General features: G+C 65.6%; 1 protein-coding gene across 1 annotated transcript in view; it reads right to left on the bottom strand.

Annotated features, from left to right (window-relative positions):
- The window catches only part of COL6A2 (collagen type VI alpha 2 chain), a gene marked incomplete at its 5' end in the record, with an annotated part of 42,444 nt that extends 34,412 nt beyond the window's left edge, over positions 1 to 8,032 (bottom strand). Inside the window, 4 exons of the mRNA XM_084232787.1 lie at positions 4,498 to 4,689; positions 5,473 to 5,595; positions 6,620 to 6,686; positions 7,807 to 8,032. Coding sequence (XP_084088913.1) covers positions 4,498 to 4,689; positions 5,473 to 5,595; positions 6,620 to 6,686; positions 7,807 to 8,032 — 608 coding nt within the window. The remainder of the gene's footprint in view (positions 1 to 4,497; positions 4,690 to 5,472; positions 5,596 to 6,619; positions 6,687 to 7,806) is intronic.
- Between the last annotated feature and the right edge of the window lie 9,739 nt (positions 8,033 to 17,771).

The following is a 17,771-nucleotide window of genomic DNA, read 5'->3' as shown; positions in this document are numbered from 1 at the left end:
CCCGTGTGGGCACAGGGGCGAGCGCCAGAAAGCACCTCCACGCCCGGGGTCAGACTGACCGCCCAGGGGTCTGGGGAGAGGGGGGCGGTGGGTGAGGGGCAGGGCCCCACCATAGCCCCTCCCCGCGGTCCAGAGGCTCTGCCGAGTGTCAGGGTCCCGCTGACCCAGAAGACCATGCTGGACACTCCCTCAGGCCGCCCCACGATGCCCCTGGTCCTCGCTGGACCCCTCCCCTCCCCTCCGGGCCCTCCTCTGGGCCCCCCCCACCCGCCGCCGCCGCCTGGCCCTGCTTGCAGGGAAGAGAGTGAGGGGGGAGGGGGAGGCTGGGAAGCCTTCCCAGGCCCCGGCATCTGGGCGGCCAGTCCCTGCCTGGCCGGCAGCCCGAGGGCGTCCAGATGGGCCTGGCCCCCCCGCCTGCAGGGACAGTGTGCAGCGGGGGGCTCTGCGGCCCTTCCCCGCGTGCGGCCTGGCCAGGGCGGCCCTGGGCCCTTCACCCTGCGGCCCCCGGGCGTGGCGGGAGGCGTGGGGAGGTGGTTGTTGGGAAGAGGGTGCCGGTGGGACACGTTGGGCCTGCCGGGCACAGCTCAGCGCCCCCCGCCGGCCAGACCCCTCCCACACGGCCCCAGACCACCCCGGCCCGGCCCTCGCTCCTCCCAGCCCACAGGGCGCCCAGCCTGGGGTGCTGCCGGGCGGCCCCACTCGGCCGGAGGGTGCCACCCACAACTTGTCGCCTGAGTGTGGCCCGACCGCCCCTGCTTCCCTCCGCCCCGCCTGTGCGGGCCCCCGAGGGCCTTCCAGGGCAGCACCCGGCCCGGCCTGGGGAAGTCAGGCCCGAGCTTCCTGCCTCAGCTGGAGCCGCTGGGCCCCCCGTGTCGGCGCTGAGCTGGGCCCGGGCCCCTGGGGAAGCTGAGGGTCGGCCCAGGCGAGGCAGCCACTGCCACGTGTGGTGGCTGGGCCCCGCGGGCCCGGGCACAGCAGTTGGTTCCTACTTAGAGCCGTTGCTGGCGTGACCGCGAGGGCTGGGCCCGGGCCCCCAGCCCCACCCCCAGCGTCCGGTGTGCGTCAGCCTGGGCGGGGGGGGGGGTGGGGGGCGCCCCTGGCCGGTCTCCAGGCCTCAGTCCGGCCTCCTGGGGGGGCAGCAGACATTCGCGCCGAGGACGGGCACGAGCTGTCCTTGGAGAGACGGCTGGAATGTGTGACGGTCCGAGACGCCACGTTTCAGCTTCTCCCCCACATCCTGATGCGGAGCTGAGAGGCCCAGTGGGTCAGAGGGGAGGGGGCCGCAGGCCGCCCCAGGCCTCCAGCCCCTGCAGCTGCTGCGTTTCCTGTCGGCTCCCTCCTGCGCTTTCCCATTTTTGGCAAAGGACGTTTCTCGAGGAGGCTTGGGCGGGTGCCTCCTGCAGCTGCCGAGGTGGGCGGGAGGCCAGGCCGGCGCTGGCCTGGGGTGGACCCTGCTCTCTGGGGAGCCCCCGGGATGTCTCCCAGAGCCCACCCTCCCTTTCCAGCGGGTGCTGGTCTTGTGCTGCCCCCGCTGGGCCCTGGCCTGGCCTGGTGGCCTGATGGCCGCTCCCCCCGCTGCCCGGGACAGCGCCTGGGGCCAGGGGTGAGGGGGGAGCGGTGGGTGCTGCAGGCAAGTCCCCGACTCCACACCGTCCTGGGGGAGCGGGGTTCTGGGGGGCCTAGCACGGGGATGTGGACCGTGGGGGACACGCAGTGCAAGGGTGTCCTGGCAGTTTCCTGCGACTTTAGCACCAGCACAGCAGGGCTGCGTGCGGCCCCCAGGCCCGCGGCGCGTGTGTCCTGCAGGCAGCGAGTGTGCGCTGGGCCTCCCGGGTGCCCCTGCGCAGGCCTCGGCTGCAACGCGGGCCGACGTGGCCTCTCCTCTGCGGGCAGCTTGCCGTGGGGTCGCTGAACAAGGAGGTGGGTTCGCGGTGGGCCGCTGGGCCAGGACGCTGCCGCCTGCTGAGCTTTCTCGCCGACAAAACCAGAAAAGCAGGCGACACCAGCTGAGCCCCAGATGGAGCACCAGTGAGCGGGGGAAGCCGCAGCCTCGCGACTGCCGGGAACTACACCCCCGGCGGGTCAGGACGGAAGATGGAAGGAAAGAGGAGCGAACGCAGTTCCTGGAAGGCCCCGCCTGTTCCCAGACGGCCTGCAGCTGCGCCTCGCTGCACCCCTCCCCGCCCCCACGGGCCCTGCTCCCCCGCCCCCGCGTCGGCCCCCAAAGCCCCATTTCTTCCCACCGACTCCCTGACTCTTTCGAGGTTTGACTGATGAGCGGGGCGCAGTCAGAGCCCCCAAATCTGTTACAATAGTGCGCCCCCCAGAGGCGGGCCTCGCCCTGGCGGCCTTTCCTGAGGCCTGTCTCCGAGCAACCTCAGTTGTTTGTCTTATCTGGCGAGAAGCTTGAAATATCATGAACCCCCTTGAAAACCTTAACTTTGAAATAGTTTTCGATGCACGAGGAAGTGGCGGCTACAGGCGAGGAGTCCCTTCACCCACCACCCGCTTCCCACACACCCGCCACCCCGCTGGGCGGGCGCCGTCGCCCGAAACCAAAACTGACACTGGCCCCGACCTGGTGGGCAAACTCCACGGTTTGCCTGGGCTGCGTCGGTTTTCTCTCTGCCCTCCCCCCTCCCCTTCTCTCTCCTGGCCCAGAGCCGTCGCGCCTCTAGATTCTGTGGCCATTGTCAAGGTCAGGACATGGGGTTTTGTCAGCACCCCAGAGAAACTCCCTCAGGCCATCCCTGCGTGTCACACGTGCCCTCAAACTTGAGCTCCCGGCAACCAGGAATCTGCTCTCCGTGTGACTCCACCGTTACAATAACTTAGTCTGTTTCACCAGCAGGCAGGTTCCGACTCCAGCGGCGTGCCCTCCGTGTCTCACGCGGCACAACACGCTGGAGAGCCCTCCCAGCTGATGCGTCTACCAACGGTTCGCTCGTTTTCATTGCTGAGTAGTATTCCACTCCATGGGGGTGCCACTGTTGAGGACATTCGCTTGTTTTGTTTATTGTTCTTTTTGTATATTGCGTTTTATTTGTTAACTTTTCATTGATGATTTTTGCATCTCTGTTTATGGAGAATGTTGGCGTGTAGCTGTGTGTGTGTGTGTGTGTGTGTGTGTGTGTGTGTCTGTGGCCGTTACCTAGTTTTGACAGCAGAGTAATACTGATCTCACAAAACAAGTCGGGAAGTCTCTGTCCCATCTTCTGGGAGAGATCGGGTGGCCCTGGTGGATTTCTCCTTCAGCTGTTTGGTAGAAGACACCAGTGAAGCCGTACGATTAGCTTTCTTTTCTGTGAGGGTTTTAAGTATGAATTCAGTTCAGCAAAGGCCATAGAACTCTTCAGATTGTCTAGTTTGTGGCTTTTGAAGAACTCATTTCATTGAAGTTGTTGATTGTCCGTGTGTGAAACGGCAAGCCTGGGAGAAGGGATGACCGGGTTGATGAGTCCTCACCCTCAGGCTTACCTGTCCACCCCCACCCACCCGGGGCCCCTGAGACCGGAGGCCGGCATCAGCCGGGGCTCTCATCTGCTGCTTCACGCAGTCCAGCTCTGGCTGTGGCTCCGAGGAGCCCAGCACTCTCCCTTTTATACCTGGTGCCGGGGTCGCAGAGCAGACCGACCAGGTGTGAGCAATGAGCTGCGTGGTGCTACGTGGTCGACCAGCCATGTCCCTGAGGGAGGCTCTGAAGCAGGGCCGGGGGAGCTGGAGACGGCTCCTGGCGTCTAAAGAAAGAAAAGAGAAAGACCAGAAAAGCCAAGACCTTGTCAGAGATGGGCCCGGTCCTGTCTGTCCCCCGGGGGAGCCCGCGGCCCTGGCCCGGCGTCCCAAGAGCCATTTGCAGCCAGCGTCGCCCAGCCTCTCACCGGGAGCGTGGGCCCCGGGGTCCCCCGGCCCGCGCTGCCCAGCATGCTGACAGTGGCCGGCGCCCCGCGCGCGGTGGGGGCCTCCCTGGGGCAAGGCGGCCCCCCTCGGGCCACGGTGAGCGCTGTCCCCCCTGGGTGAGACGTTCCCGCGGCGGCTGTTCCCGGGCCGAGGCCCCGTGCGGCCGCGGGGAGGCGCCCTATGCCGGACCCAGCTGTGCCGTAGGCAGCCTCGGGGGTGCGAGCCCCTATTGTGTGGGTTCAGCTGTAGCCCTGGGCTTTGGCTTTTTGGGTCTCAGCAGCCAGCCCTGTTTCCCCCCAACCCGCCACCCCTTCTACCTGCCACGCAGGGTCCAGAGCCGGGGCTTCTGCTGGGGACTCCCAGGAGCCTGCCCATGGCTCTGTGAGGGCCCATGGTGTGGGGGCTTCCCAGACACCCCTGTAGGGCTGTGTTCTGTGCTCCCAAGATGCCCCCTCCCCAGGCCAGGCTGCCGTGCGCCTCCTCCAGGCAGGTGGCCCCTCCCCACAGCCACCTGCCGGCTCCCGGACGGGCCTCCTTCCTCACAGAGGTGGAAGATTCCTGCAGCAGCACATCCTTGAGGTGCGTGACCCTCACCCTCACCCCAGGTTCCTGGTGCTACCCTGGGGGTCCAGGGCCAGTCGGGCCGCCACCCACCGGGCCCCTCTGTGGGGGCGGGGCCTCTGCACGCGGGGCGGGGCGAAGGGCTTCTCCAGCATGGGCACTGCGGTCACTCCGCACAGGGTTTTGTTGCGGGTGCGGGTTTTCATCCGCAGGGTGAGCCCCCGGAGCGGGCTTGCGGGCGCATGGCACCCGGTGTGGCTGTCTCTGGGCGTGGGGGCTGCCTCCCTGCAGCCCAGGCGTGATTTTAGGCCTTGTTTCCGTCATTCCCGGCAGGTCTGAGGTCAGGGCAGATGCCCCCACATGTCCGGGAGCAGCCTGAGCCCATTCAGGTGCTTACCCCAGAAGTGCACTCTTGGGGCGCCCCCTGCCAGGTGAGGCCACTGGCCCCCAAGGCTACGGAGGGCAAGCCCACACATTGGAGCAGTCGAGGGGCACCTCACGTCCACCTCCTCGCCCTCTGCCAGCTCGGGCACAGGCTCCGGCCCGGCCTGGACGCCCTTGGGCACAGCTGCCTCCCTGGCCCTTCCTAAGAATTCTGGGCGGGCGGGGCTCGCCGCCTCTCCACCGCCTGGCTGGGGTCCTCAACCTGCCTGCCGCCTGCCCCAGGAGAGACCCACACGGCCTCAGGCCCTCTGCGCCGCTGCCCGCACCCCCTCGGCACTGGCCCGGCCTGGCCGGTGCTCCCAGTGTCTGTTCTGCTCTGCTGTTTGCAAGTTTTTCATCTGGAAGTTTAGGGTTCGTTTTGTTAAGTCAGACTTTGGGGAGTTCAGCCACGATTTCTTGCAATAACTCTTCAGAATCTCCCCTTCTGGAGCCCCAGGTGCACGTGAGGCCCGGGAGCTGTGAGCTCCACACGCTGAGGCTCATTTTCCCTTTTAAAAAGCCCTGCTCCCCGGGCGGCCATGGCCAGGCCTCTGCTCTGCCGCTGCCCTGCCCGAGGGGCCTGCCCCGCACCCCAGCGGGTTTCCCTGGAAGGCCGGGCTGCCGTAGAGCAGGACGGTCTGCAGAGCCTCCCGCTCTGCTGTGTTTAGCAGGTTTGTCTCTTGCAGCCCGAGGAAACGGAAGGACGACCCGACCCTGCAGGGTAACAAGGACCCTCTAGGGGTTCACAGCCGGCGTGACCAGCGAGCTGGAGGCCCGCATGCCCGCCACGGGCCCGCGCCAGCCCCTGTCGTTTCGCTCCATTGTCTGCGAGCCCTGGCCCTCGGCCAGCAGCGGGACGGGGGCTGCCGGACACGCCCGCTGCCCTCCTCAGTGTCCACAGAGAACCACTCTCCCTCTCCTCAACTCTGTCTCCTTTCCGCGGCCGAGGGAAACTGAGGCCGCCTTCGGGGTCTCTGCTAGGGCTGGGGCCGCTGCCAGGCCGCAGGCGCTCAGCTCAGGGGCCACATCTCCTCGGACACGGGGAGCCCAGGAGTCAGGCACCGGCGGCCGCCCCCATGCCGCCCGGGCCAGGCGGGGACGCTGCGCCTAGGCCAAGGAGCAGAAGGAAAGAGAAAAGGGGGTGGCAGGCTTCCTCCAGGAAGGAGGGGCACGGCCCAGGAAGGGGTGAGGACCAGCGACGTGTCCCCCGTGTGGGCGCCTCGGCTAGCGCTGGGCCTTGGGGTCCCTCTGTGCGGCCTCGGGGGCCTGGGGCGCTGGCTCCCACCCCCCCCAGTGCCAGTGCACTGTAATGCAGCGTGAACCCTCAGCTCGTGTGACCTGCTGTTACACAAACGAAGGCAGAGGCGTGAAACGAGGCTGGTCCAGCCCAGGCCTGAAGAGGCGTCTCCCCGAGGGTGGGCGACCCCCACGGGCTTAGGCCAGGCCATCCCGTGGGGCCTTGGGAGGAAGGGGTCCCCCCCCCCCGAGCAGGCAGGCCTGGGTCTCTGGAGTCTGCAGGCACCTGGGGCCGAGAACCGGGGGTGCAGATGCCGGCGCCCAGCGAGGGCAGAGACCCCACAGCTGCTCATCTTGCAGGCTGGGAGGACCGAAACTCTCTCAAAGCATTAAACAACAGGGTCACGGGATGAGGTCTGACCGCGCTGGGGAGGGCGCTGGCAGGGGACCCGGAGCCCACATATTTACAGCACTGGAGCAGCACAGCTGGCCGCGGCCCCACCTGGAGCTGCGGAGCCGCTTCCCGGCCCGGGGGCGCGCAGACCCCTGGCGGCCGTGGCCCTGGAGCCCTGAGAGCCGTGGAGGGGCGGGCGTGTGGCTCACCGGTCGCCTTGCACGCGGGGCTGTGGATGTGTGTGCGGGCGTGGCTCCTGCCCGGCCTGTGACGGAGGGAGACCCGAAACAGTCGGGGAGAGTGAGGCCACGTGGGGTCCTGGGGTCCGTCGGAGCCGGGCTTGTGGGCAGGCACACGGTCAGGCCGAGACCGAGGGCGCGCCGGCCGGCCTCTGCGGGGCTGCCTGGCCGACTGGCCTGGGTGGACGAAGCAAGGGTGGCTGGCGGGCGCCATCTTGGCCACCGTTGGTGTGGACACGTGCTCGAGGGCAGCGCTGCCTCTTCGTCAGGTGTCTCGTGTGAACAGTGAGCGGATTTTAGGGGATTTTGCTTCTGTACGATCTGCCGCTCTTTACCCTTCACTCCGTGAGCTCGACGTACGTGCAGTCGCAGTCACTAAACCACCTCCTCTTCTGGCTTGTCTGGCTCCTGCGGTCGGGCTCCTCCTGGGTTCTGGTGCACGTGGTGTTTTAAAAAAGCCATTTCTCCCTTTCTCGCCCAGCTCAGAAGCTGAGTTATAATCCGGCTCTTCAGACGCTGCCTGAAAGGGGTGTCACATCGGAAACTTTCAGAAAGTCTGCATTCCCTCCTGGTGTCCCCGCCCTCCAGCGCACATGGCGCCGGCGCCCCAGCAGGCCACCTCCTCAGCATCTGTTTTAGTTTCACCCCCAAAATCAAGCTCTGCAGCAGCGGCTGTCGTGGCGCCTCCGCTGGACATGTCTCGGCCGGGCCCTGCAGCCGGCCGTGGGCCCCTCCGTGGCGAGGCCTCTGGGTGGGACGAGCAGGGTCTTTTTGCCCCCCTCATCCCACACTGGGGGGGCAGGAGGTTGCGGGGTCTCCAGACGCCCCTGCCAGCCGCTCTGGAGAGACCCCCTCACTGCTGCCTCTCAGCTGCCCGAGCCCGCCTCGGCCTCCTCGTGTCTGAGGGGCCGCTGACCATCTCCAGGCGTTCCTGTATCCAGGCCCAGCAGCCCAGAGTCCTCCGGTTTCTTCTGCTCTGTCCTCTTTGGACCAAGCCGCGCCTCTGGGGGACCCTGAGGGTCAGCTCGGCCGGGCCACATCTGACAAAGCCCGCACCGGCAGCCCCTCCCTCCTCGGCCCTGGGAGCTGACGGGGCCGGCAGCCCGGGGATGCCCTGGCTGGCAGGACGGTCTGGAGGCCCTGGAGGACGTGGCCAGCGCCGATGCGGGCAGGCGTGGGGCCCCGATGGGGTCTCAGCCAAGGCCGAGGGCATCTCGGCAAGGCTGGGCTCCTGCCCGCCCCGGCTGCCGGCGCCGCTGAGGGTCTTTTCCGGGACGGCCATTCCCGCGACACCTCCAGGTTTTACTTAAAAACGGAAAAGCCCCTTTCCAGGCCCCTGTCTCCTGCTGCTGCGCCACAGCCGCCCGCAGCGCTCCGGCCCAAGCCCGCTCGCGACGAGGGCGTGTCTGCAGCGACCGGCTCTTGCTTCCGCTCCGTCCTCGTCCCCAGGAGCCTGGGCCGGGCGGGGAGCCCCAGGCCGGCCTGAGCTCTCCCCATGGCTCCCCTGGTTCTCTTCGTCTTGTGGCGAACTGTGCGCTTGCTCCTTTGTGGGGTTCACGCCCTGTTCCAGGGTCCGGGGTGTGTCTGGCGGGGGCTGTGGACACGGTGTTCCCTGCTTGGGGCTTGGGCCCGCTCTGTGCGCTGGGAGGGAGGCAGCTCCCACACTGAAGCCGGCGCTGCCGGGACCAGGGCTGACCTCGGGGTCCCGCAGGCTGCCCGTCCTGGCCCCAATCTCGGCTGCCTCTGGCCACGCGGGGGGGCAGGCGGCGGGGCCTTCGCCCAGGTGCCCTCCCTCTGGGGGGGACGCTCGCAGAGAATAGGAGTCCAGTTTCTTCCGTGGCCTCCTGCTGTGCGGCGGGGCCCGGGGCCACCTCTTTCGGAAGAGAACAGACTTCGGCCGGACAGGCTTGGGCTGGAGTCCGAAGGCCACGGCGCCGTGTGGCCACTGTCCATGGGCCTGGACTGCGGAGGCATCTCTTCCAGGTGCTCTGGGCATGGCAGGAAGGCGGGTGCGGGGTGCTGCAGGCCACTAGGCGAGCCGACACCCCGTTTCTGGGAGGCAGGGAAGGGCCGAGAGACTGCTGTCCCTTCCCCAGGACACCGCAGGCTGAGGGCCCCGCGCCAGGCCCGGCCCGCCGCTGTCGGCAGCGCCAGGTGGATGGTGTCACTGGGTTTGGCCGCCACCTTCTTCTCCAGGCGTGGGGGAGAGTTATGGGAAGCTGAGAGCCGTGACCCGGCCCTGCCCTCGTCTGAGTCCATCCCGAGCCCTCAGCACAGTTCCCGGGAAGTCTCTGAGCTGTTCTGGGGGCAGAGAGCGAGGCTTTCGCCCCGGTGTGCTCTGCTGAGGTCGTCCAGGGCCCCACACACCGGCCTGGTGGCAGTAATAGCCGCTTTGCGATTGCAAAAGAGCGACCAGGAGGGCATGCAGATTGTGACTCTTTCAATTTATTTCCCTTGGGACGAAGCCTGTGCTGACATGAAGGGCTCCGAAGAGACAGGTGAACTCAGGCGCGAGGACCCGCCTGGCATCTGCGCCCGGAGCCAGCGTCAGCCTCTCAGGGGGGCCGGGGGCGGCGGCCTCCCGCCAGCACAGGCCCTGGCGCGGCCCGTCTGCAGAGATGCCAGATCCTCGGTCATGCCTTGGACATGTTCGGGGCGTCACGGTGACCTCGCCGGGGTCACGTCGGGCCTGGAGGCCACGCCCAGACGCTGCCTATTTCCGGCCGAATTCACAAGTTCTAAGTGGGGACACAATAGGGCGTCAAAAATACCTCGTTCAGGGCGCCCAGTGCTGAAACGGAGGCTGGAAGCCCATGGGCTGTGCTGTGTCCCCAGCGGGGGCCGCCGGGCCCGTGGCTCCCAGCTGACAACCACGGCCGACCGGGCCTTGGGACGACGTCCCCCCACCGTGGGGTCGGCCCCATCTGTGACGATCAGACCTCACTGTGCCCGGGACCTTCAGGGCTTTTGGCCATTTAATCGGGCCCTTTTTTTTTGTTTTTTTTTTTATGGAGGTGTTTTATTTATTTGTTTGTTTGTTTGTTTGCTTTGTTTATACAAGCACTGGGTACAGTCAGAAGCGCGGGAGGGTGAAAGAATTCACCAGCGCCAGAGCGGGGGGCAGAGCAGGCAGAAGGACCGAAGGACACTGCTGAGGGGAGCAGCGGGCGGCAGGAGAGGTCTGCGCGCCATGTGGGACCCTCCTCCGGTGGCCGGGGAGCAGCCGGGGATCGAACCGGCGCCGCAGAGGCCGCGGGCAGCTTCGCCACCCAGCGCTCAACCGCTGCGCACCGGGGAGGCCCTTAATCGGGCCCTTATTGAGGGGCATTCAGTGTCCGTGAAGTCTGTTTTCTGGAATTCACGGTCCTTTCTGTTCCCTGCGCCCTGATGTTTTTCTGGGGTTTTTTTGTGTGTGTGTGTTCTGAATTTTGTCGCACACTCTTTAAAGCATTTATTTAGATGATCTCATGAATTTCATCCTTTAATCTGTCAATTTGGGGAATCACACGTAAGGGCTTTGAGTTGTCTTCCTGCAATAACCCCACGGGCCAGGCAGGGGACCCTTTCCAGGTCCGTCTGACACGCCGTCACCCCGCTAATCCGTCCATGCGGGACATCGGCCCGTGGTTCTCTGTAGAGCTGTAAGGGCTTGATACGATGATTTGGCTTCCTGAGACGGCTGGGGAGACCCTTTCTGAAAGGGTTTGCAATGGCAGGTGCTATGTATCCCTTCCATGCTCCTCTGACTAACACTGGGGGACCCCTGAACCCCACTTGCCCTTGTTGGGCTGTTTGAGTGTGAATTCCTTTCTCTTTACTCTTAGGTGAGTTTTGTCTTTCAAAGTTTTTATCCATTTCATTGAATTTGTCAATGTTCATAATAGTCCACTTTTAAAAATATTTATTTTATTTATTCATGCACACAAGAGCTGGGGTGCAGGCCAGAGGTGTGGGGGTGAGAGGACTCCCCAGAGACAGAGCGGGGAGCAGAACAGGCGGATCCACAGAGATCCACTGCTGAGGGGGCAGCGGGAGGCAGGAGAGTCTGCTGTGCCGTGTCGGTAGCTCCCTGGCCGAGATGGACTCAGGCGGCAGTGGCTGGCGAGAGCCTCATAGTGCTGACTCACCCCAGCACCCCCAGGGCGGCCCCACTTCCACACTCTTAAATAAAGTTTGGGATATAATTCATGTGGGAGAAAACATGCCTTTTAACGCGTGTGGTTCAGCAGCTCCACGTCACAGCGCGGTGGTCACCCTCCGGCCACACCCTCTGCCCTCCCAGAGCCCTCCACCGGCCACATCCAGGCTCCAGCGCTCTGGTGGCCGAGGGGAGGGCCGGAGGGCACCCAGCGCGCAGGGGTGGCGGTCAGTCCGGGAAGGGGGCAGGAGGGCCAGTCGCCACCGCCAGAGCCGCGTCACCCCCCCAACAACAGGGCCAACGGGGCTGGACACGCTTGGGCGGGCGCTGGCCACCGCAGGCAACATCCTGGCGGAGCAGGCAGGAGCAAGGGCAGGCGAGAGGCCCTTCCTGAGCCGGCTCCCTTTTGGTGGGAGGGAGGCCTGGGGCATCCACTCGGGGGGTGTCCACTTGGGAGGTGTCCACTCAGGAGGCAGCCTCGGGCGCCCTGGGGAGTCTCCATGCGAGTCCGCACTCGGGACTGGGCAGGAGCACAGGAGCCGCCCCCGGGGTCTCTGCAGGCTGTCCAGGTGGAAGCCCTGGCCACTGCCCCGCAGTGTCCAGTGTGTCCTGCCCTTCCCAGGACCTGGCCAGGCCGAAGGCACAGGAGGAGAGGACACCTCGGGCCTCAGGCCCCACAGCCTGCGGCCGTGTCCAGGCCAGGCTGGAGTGGCAAGCAGCCCCTGCCTGGGCCTCCACACACGAGGGTCAGGCTGGGCCTTGGTGGGTTGGACTGGCGGGAGGCCGAGAAGAAGTCCTGCGTGTCCTCTCAGCACAGTGTCCAGGAGCCAACTGTACCCGGCCAAGCGAATGTAAGAGTCGGCTGGTCCGTCAGCGCCAACTCGGTCTTCCCCGCAGCCCCAGGGCAGCGCCGGCGGCAGTGGCCGTGTCCAGCAGGGACCCGCGGGAGTCCGCGCGGGGGCGAGCAGTGGGCGGGGGTGGGGTCACCCAGCTGGGGGATGCGAGGGTGCGGGGTGGGGGTGTCGGCACAGAGGTGCGGGCGGGAGGGGACGCCGTGGGGCCCACAGGCAGCAGTGGCTCCGGTGGCTTCTTGAAAGACGTCGCTGGGAGGGAGCGTTGCAGGCGGGAGAGAGGCACAGGCGTCTGGGTGGGACTTGGCCTCGGAGCGGCTGGGGTCAGCGAACAGGCACCTGACAGAAGAGCCACTTGGCCAGGGGACCCTGGGGAGACCAGGCCCAGGCTCCAGGCTGCAGCTTGGAGTGCCGTTTGCAGGCGTCCTCTGCCTGTGCCCCTGGCACTGGGCAGAGATCCCAAGGGTCCCCACCTCCTCTGCAGACACCCTCGGCCCATCTCGCCCACCAGGCGGCTCAGCGCTTGCTGGAGGCTCCCCCTCATGTGGAAGGCTCAGCCGGCCGGCATCCAGGAAACACTGGGGCCCCCTCCAGAGCTGCCGAGCCTCAGGGGGGGTCTCTCTGCCCCTGCGCTCCTCGCTTAATTAGGTGGCATTAGATTGATTCCAAATGGGGCTGTTGGTTGGAAACATCCTCGTGGTGCGGCCATCAGCACGCGGGCGGCGTTTGCTTAATGAAACTTGGGAACAAGCTGATGTTGCCATGGGAACAGCCACAGCAGTCACCCGGGGTGGGGCGGTTGCCCTGGCCGGAGCGGCTCTGCTGTCTGTGAGAATATTCACATGCCCACGGTTTTAATTCATAAATTAGGCCCAGTGAGAGGTGAAGAGCGGTGACTAATAAGTAGAACAGTGACGGCAGTGTGCTGTGGTGACAGGCCTGCGAACATGGTGTCTCCGCCTCTCAAAACCTCTCACTGCGTGTGGCAGTTTCCGCATGGGTGAGTCAGTGGCCGGAACCCACCCACACTGTGGATAAGGAGGGATGGTGCCCTCCCGGGTTCTCGGGATACAGCCATATTTTCCCCATGAGACTGAGGAATCATCTTTCATATTTTTTTAAATTGGTGACTAAAAACTGCCTGGCCAGAGTCTGTGGGTGCGAGTCCATCCCCTACTGGGTAAGTGCCCACCCCAGGCCTGCCAGCCCCGCCTCCCACCATTCCCTCCCTGGGAACCCTGTGCTGCTCCAAGTGCATTAATGTTGTGTTTTGTTGAAGAAACTGTCCTTGTTCCATTGCATATTCTTTGCTCCTTTGTCAGAGATTAGTTGTCCTTATGTGTGTGGCTTTATTTCTGGGCTTTCTGTTAGATTCCATTCGCCTGTGTGTCTGTTTTTGTTCCAGTACCATACTGTTTTAATTATTATGGCTTTGTAGTATAGTTTGACATCTGGGAGTGTGATAGCTCCATTCTCCTTTTTAGTCAGAACTATAAATCAGAGACATTCTGCAACGGAGGGGGAGGGGGTGGGAGAGGGATCAAAACAGGGGCGGCAAGAGCATAAGGGACTATGGTGATGGTGCACGGGGGCATTGGTGTTGGGAATTGTATGGGGACTTTACTTGAGAGGAGAAAGCAAAAATTGTACAAAAATGATCAATGATGTGAAATATAAATAAATAAATAACATATATGTATATAAAAACGTTGTGCTGGGCCTCCCTGGTGGCGCAAGGGGTTAAGCACTGCACTATGAAGCAATCCGCAGCCTCTGCAGCACGAATTCAATCCCACATGGAGCAACCCACATGGCGGCAGACCTCTCCTGTCTCGCCCGCTGCTCCCCTCAGCAGCATATTTCGGTCAGTCTGCCTGTTCTGCTCCCCGCTCTGTCTCTGGTGAATCCTCTCTTGTATGCATAAATAAATAAATCTTTAAAAAAAAAAGTTGTGCTTTGTTAGCGCACTGCTATGTTGCTTCATAGTCCACCCCCTCCTCCCCCAAAGCGCATGAGTGGGGGCCTGCCAGAGGCAGAGGCACCAGGGCGGGTGTCCACCTTCCCCGCCTGGCAAGCACCCCTCTGTGCATTAAAAAGTCTGTCCTCTTGCACCCGAAGGAAAAGGAAGGACGTCCCCAAGGTCACAGGAAGCTAAGCTGCAGGTGTTAACCAAGCCAGCCGGCGCCCACCTGGGTCTCCACACGCCTGCGTCCCCGGCCCTGCTAGCCCTTCCGTACCCCCTTGCAGACCCTCGCCCAGCTCCCCTTTTTTGCTCCTTTGTATAAACACCCCTGTCCTCTGCCCAAGGGAAGACCAGGTCTTTGAGACACGTCCGCTGCCCTCCTCAGTTTGTCCACAATTAAAATTCTTTTCTTCTCCTCAAACTCTGTTTCCTTTTATTGGCCGGGGGAAGCTGAGGTCGCCTTGGGGCTCCTGCTCAGGCTGCGGCTGTTGCCTGGATCACCCTCTGGGGGTGCCCTTGTTTCTGCGGGTGCTCCCTACGGGCCAGGAGGCCCTGGGTAGGGGCCGGGGCCGACCCGGCCGGGGTCGCTGCGCTCGGCGCTGGGGCGTCTTCCTCCCAGTGCAGGAGTGTTTTCTCCCCAGCGGCTGCTGTCTTGGCCAGACTCCTGAGCTGGGGCACGGTCGGCCTCGGCCCTGGCCCTGGCCCCCCATGCGCAGGCTCCCCGCGGCTCTGCTCCGGCTGGGGGTGGAGGGGCCACGGGGGAATAGCAGAAGCGAGAGGCCGCCGGGCGGGGCAGCAGGTGGTGCAGGGGTCTGCCCGGCCGAGACCGCGGCTGTCAGGACTCAGGACTGCCGCCTGGAGCCCCAGAGGCCCGGCCCTGCGCCCGTCTGTGGTGCCTGGGGTAGGGCGGGGGCGAGCCCCGGACCCTCAGGTCCGGCCTTACTGGGAAATGCCGACGTTTCTCTGTTCTGGAGCCCAGAGAATGGGCGTCAGTGAGAGCGGGGCGGGTGGGGGCGGCAGCTATGCGGTCCACACCTCACGTCCCCATAGGGGCCCCTTTCCAGGCGTTGCTCCCCGTGGCCCTGAAGGGACTGGAGAACTTAGGGGGCCTCGAGGCATGTGGGTGAAGGAGCCCAGGCCAGGGGAGCCCCTCAGCGTGACCCGTGCAGGCGCCTCTGGAGCTGATGTCTGACCTGTGGGGCCCACAGGGCCTGGGGGTGCTGGGGGTGGAGATGCTGGGGGCGTGGAGGGGGCATGCGTTGGGGCAGGGTGCTGGGGGCAGGGGTTCGTGGGGGCAGGGTGCTGGGGGCTGGGAGCGAGGGGGCATCGGCAGGGCATGGTGTGTTGCGAAAGGTCTCCCTCGGCCCTGCTGGCCCCCCCGACAGGCCCTCTCTTCCTCCCCCCACACGGGAGGGCCGCGAAGACCAAGCCCCGACCGGGCCGCACAGACACGGCCTGCGGAGAGAAGGGACGGGGACCGCGCGGGCCAGCTGGAGGCGAACAAGCGTTTTAAGACTTTGGCTAAAAACTCTCGCGTCAAAGGGTAAAAGCAAACCAATTCCACAACGGCGAGGGGGTGGCCGTCAGGAGAACAGTTCAGAGTGGAGGGCCTGTAGCTCAGGCGGCGCCGGCGACAAAGCCTTAGGACATTTACGTCAAGAAAAACGGCAGAAAGAAAACAGATGGGGTGAGTGTCCAAGTCACAGATTTAAGGGCAACTCAGGAGGGGCAGCGGCGGTGGGCAGCGCAGACCCGAGGCCGCGCCCGGCCCGGAGCAGCGGAGCAAGCGGACGAGCTCCCTGCAGCCCGTGCCCTGGGCGATGCCGTCGCGGCGGCGCAGATCCACGGGCACGACGCCACGGGAAGGCCGGCGGGCGGCGCTGACCTCGGGCAGGGGCCACGGGGCGGCTGGCCACACCGACTCCCGGACGGAGAGGGCTTCCCGCGCTTGTACCAAAGCCCCGGAGCAGGGACGCCCAGACGCCGGGCAGCGCCGCGCCGGGTCCCGCTCCTCGCCCGCCCGGGCCCAGGGAGGAAACCGCAGGGCGGTGTCCAGGTGCGCCGAGCCGCAGACCCTCACCGCTCACGGGGGAGAGGAGGCGGCCACAGACCTCCCGGCGGCCGGACGGCACGGGCCCCTCCTGCAGCAGCGGCGCCCGCGAGGGCCCGACGGGGAGAGGAAATGAGCCGCTGAGTCCTGGTGGACGGCGGCGGGAGAGGAGCTGCTGCCGCGAGGGGCGTGGGCGGCGGCGCGGGCTGCCACAGGAGCAGGAGCTCAGCCGTTCTCCTCGGAGGCCGCCAGCGGGCGCTGGGCACGGAGGCGTCGAGGGGCCAGAGCCCGCGGGGGTGGCATGAGGGCTCCGTCCTAAAGCAGGGGTAGAAAAGCTTCCCCCGGGCAGACGGTGGGGCCATCGTGACCGTCAGCATCACCCAGCGCCGGTCCTGTCAGACCCGCCGCGTCGCAGCAAACACAGAAAAGCGCGCAGGCGCCAGCGCCAGGAGTGGGCAGCAGCCCACACTTCCCAGGAAGGCCCCTCCTGGAGAGGAGCTGCCGGGACAACCTCTGCCTGCCAGGCTGCTGCTGCCCGGGCCACTCCCCTCCAGAGGCCGCCTGGGCAGGGTCAGCAAGCCCGGCCCTCTGGGCAGCGCCCTGCCCTGCCCCCCCACCCCTCCCCCATGCCCTCTCCCTTCCGCCTCCCCTTTCATAATAAACCTGCCCTTTTGGAAACAAATGCCTCTGTGGGGACCTCACCAGCTGCTGAGAGGGGAGCTCTGTGAAACTTTCCTCAGGGGGAACCCCAGGACCCAGTCTCTGAACCCCACCCCTCCCCAACATCGCTCAGAGAAACAATGAGCAAGCAGTAGTAGAAAACGGCGTGTGAGGCGTCCTGGGAGGGAGACCTCAACGCCAGGTCCCTGCGGGGGAGCCCAGACAGGCCCCTGGGGAGGCCGCGGGGAGACTGGGGAGGGGTCACGCGCCCAGGTGGACTGTGGCTCATGGTGTCAGGGCCCCTCCCGCAGGGCCTAGGAACACCGCGCCTGCGCCCACGCGGAAGGAAAGAGCGTGGGTAGGGCTGGCAAAGACCGGCCGGGGTGGGCTCGCAGCTGTGGCCGCGGGAGGCCCAGGGTGCGTGGGCAGGGTGGACCCCAAGTGGGGGACGGGCTCTCTGCTGAGGGTGTCCGGTTGCGGGGAGAGCCAGAGGCAGGGAGCTGGGGACGTCACTACGGCCGGGGGAACAGAGGCTGCGCCGTCCTCTGGGGCTGGGCCAGCAATGGGTGCCGCGTCTTGAAATGGATTTTGTGGGTGCGGTGACTCCGTGGGGAGCCCCCGCCCATTAAGGCATGGACACGGAGGGGCCTGGGGTCAGGTGGCCAAGCTCAGAGATCACATGACCCTCCCCGCAGCCCCCTGGAGGGCGCCTCCCCGTGTGCGCAACAGTCAGGGTGATGAACAGGCCCAGAAAGACCAGAAGGCCTCACGGGACCCGCGCTTTGGGGGGCTGGCAGCGCCCAGGCAGATGACAGCCACCCCATGGTCAGCATTTTTCCCGTCTCAGAAGAACCCCCAGGGCCCGGGACCCCCAGGCTGCTCCTGGAGGCGCCCCCCCTGCCCCCGCTGGGCCTGGCCTCTGCAGATGTCCGGCTCGGCCTCTTCCTGGGAAGCCACGTGAGCGTGCACACGGCGCAGCTGCTGCTCTCTCTGCAGGCCAAGAGGGGATCCCAGAGCACCCCCAGGGGAGGGGCGGGGCCGGCGGGATGAGGGGATGTGGCGGCCCCTGCCCCCACCCGCTCCCTCTAGGCGCCTGCCTGGAGCCTGACCCGGGCCAGTTCTCCCCCGGAGACCCTGGATGAAGCTGAGCGCCCCAAGCCCTCCGTGCTGCGGGTCACGCGCCCACGCGACCTCAGCCTGAGCCGTGGCGGGGCGGTCTGGCGGGTCCCTGAGGCGGGTGGGGCTCCTCACTCAGCCGTGGGCCCCGCTGGCCAGGGCAGTTCCCACGTTTTTCTGAAGAACTCAGAGTCTTGGAGCCAGATGGCGTGTGCGGTTTGGGATCCGAGGAGCAGACTCCAC

This window comes from Talpa europaea (genome assembly GCF_964194135.1).
Source record: "Talpa europaea genome assembly, chromosome: 4".
Lineage (NCBI taxonomy): Eukaryota > Metazoa > Chordata > Mammalia > Eulipotyphla > Talpidae > Talpa > Talpa europaea.
Note: the sequence above shows the minus strand (reverse complement) of the source record. Positions and strands in the feature narration are given on the sequence as shown.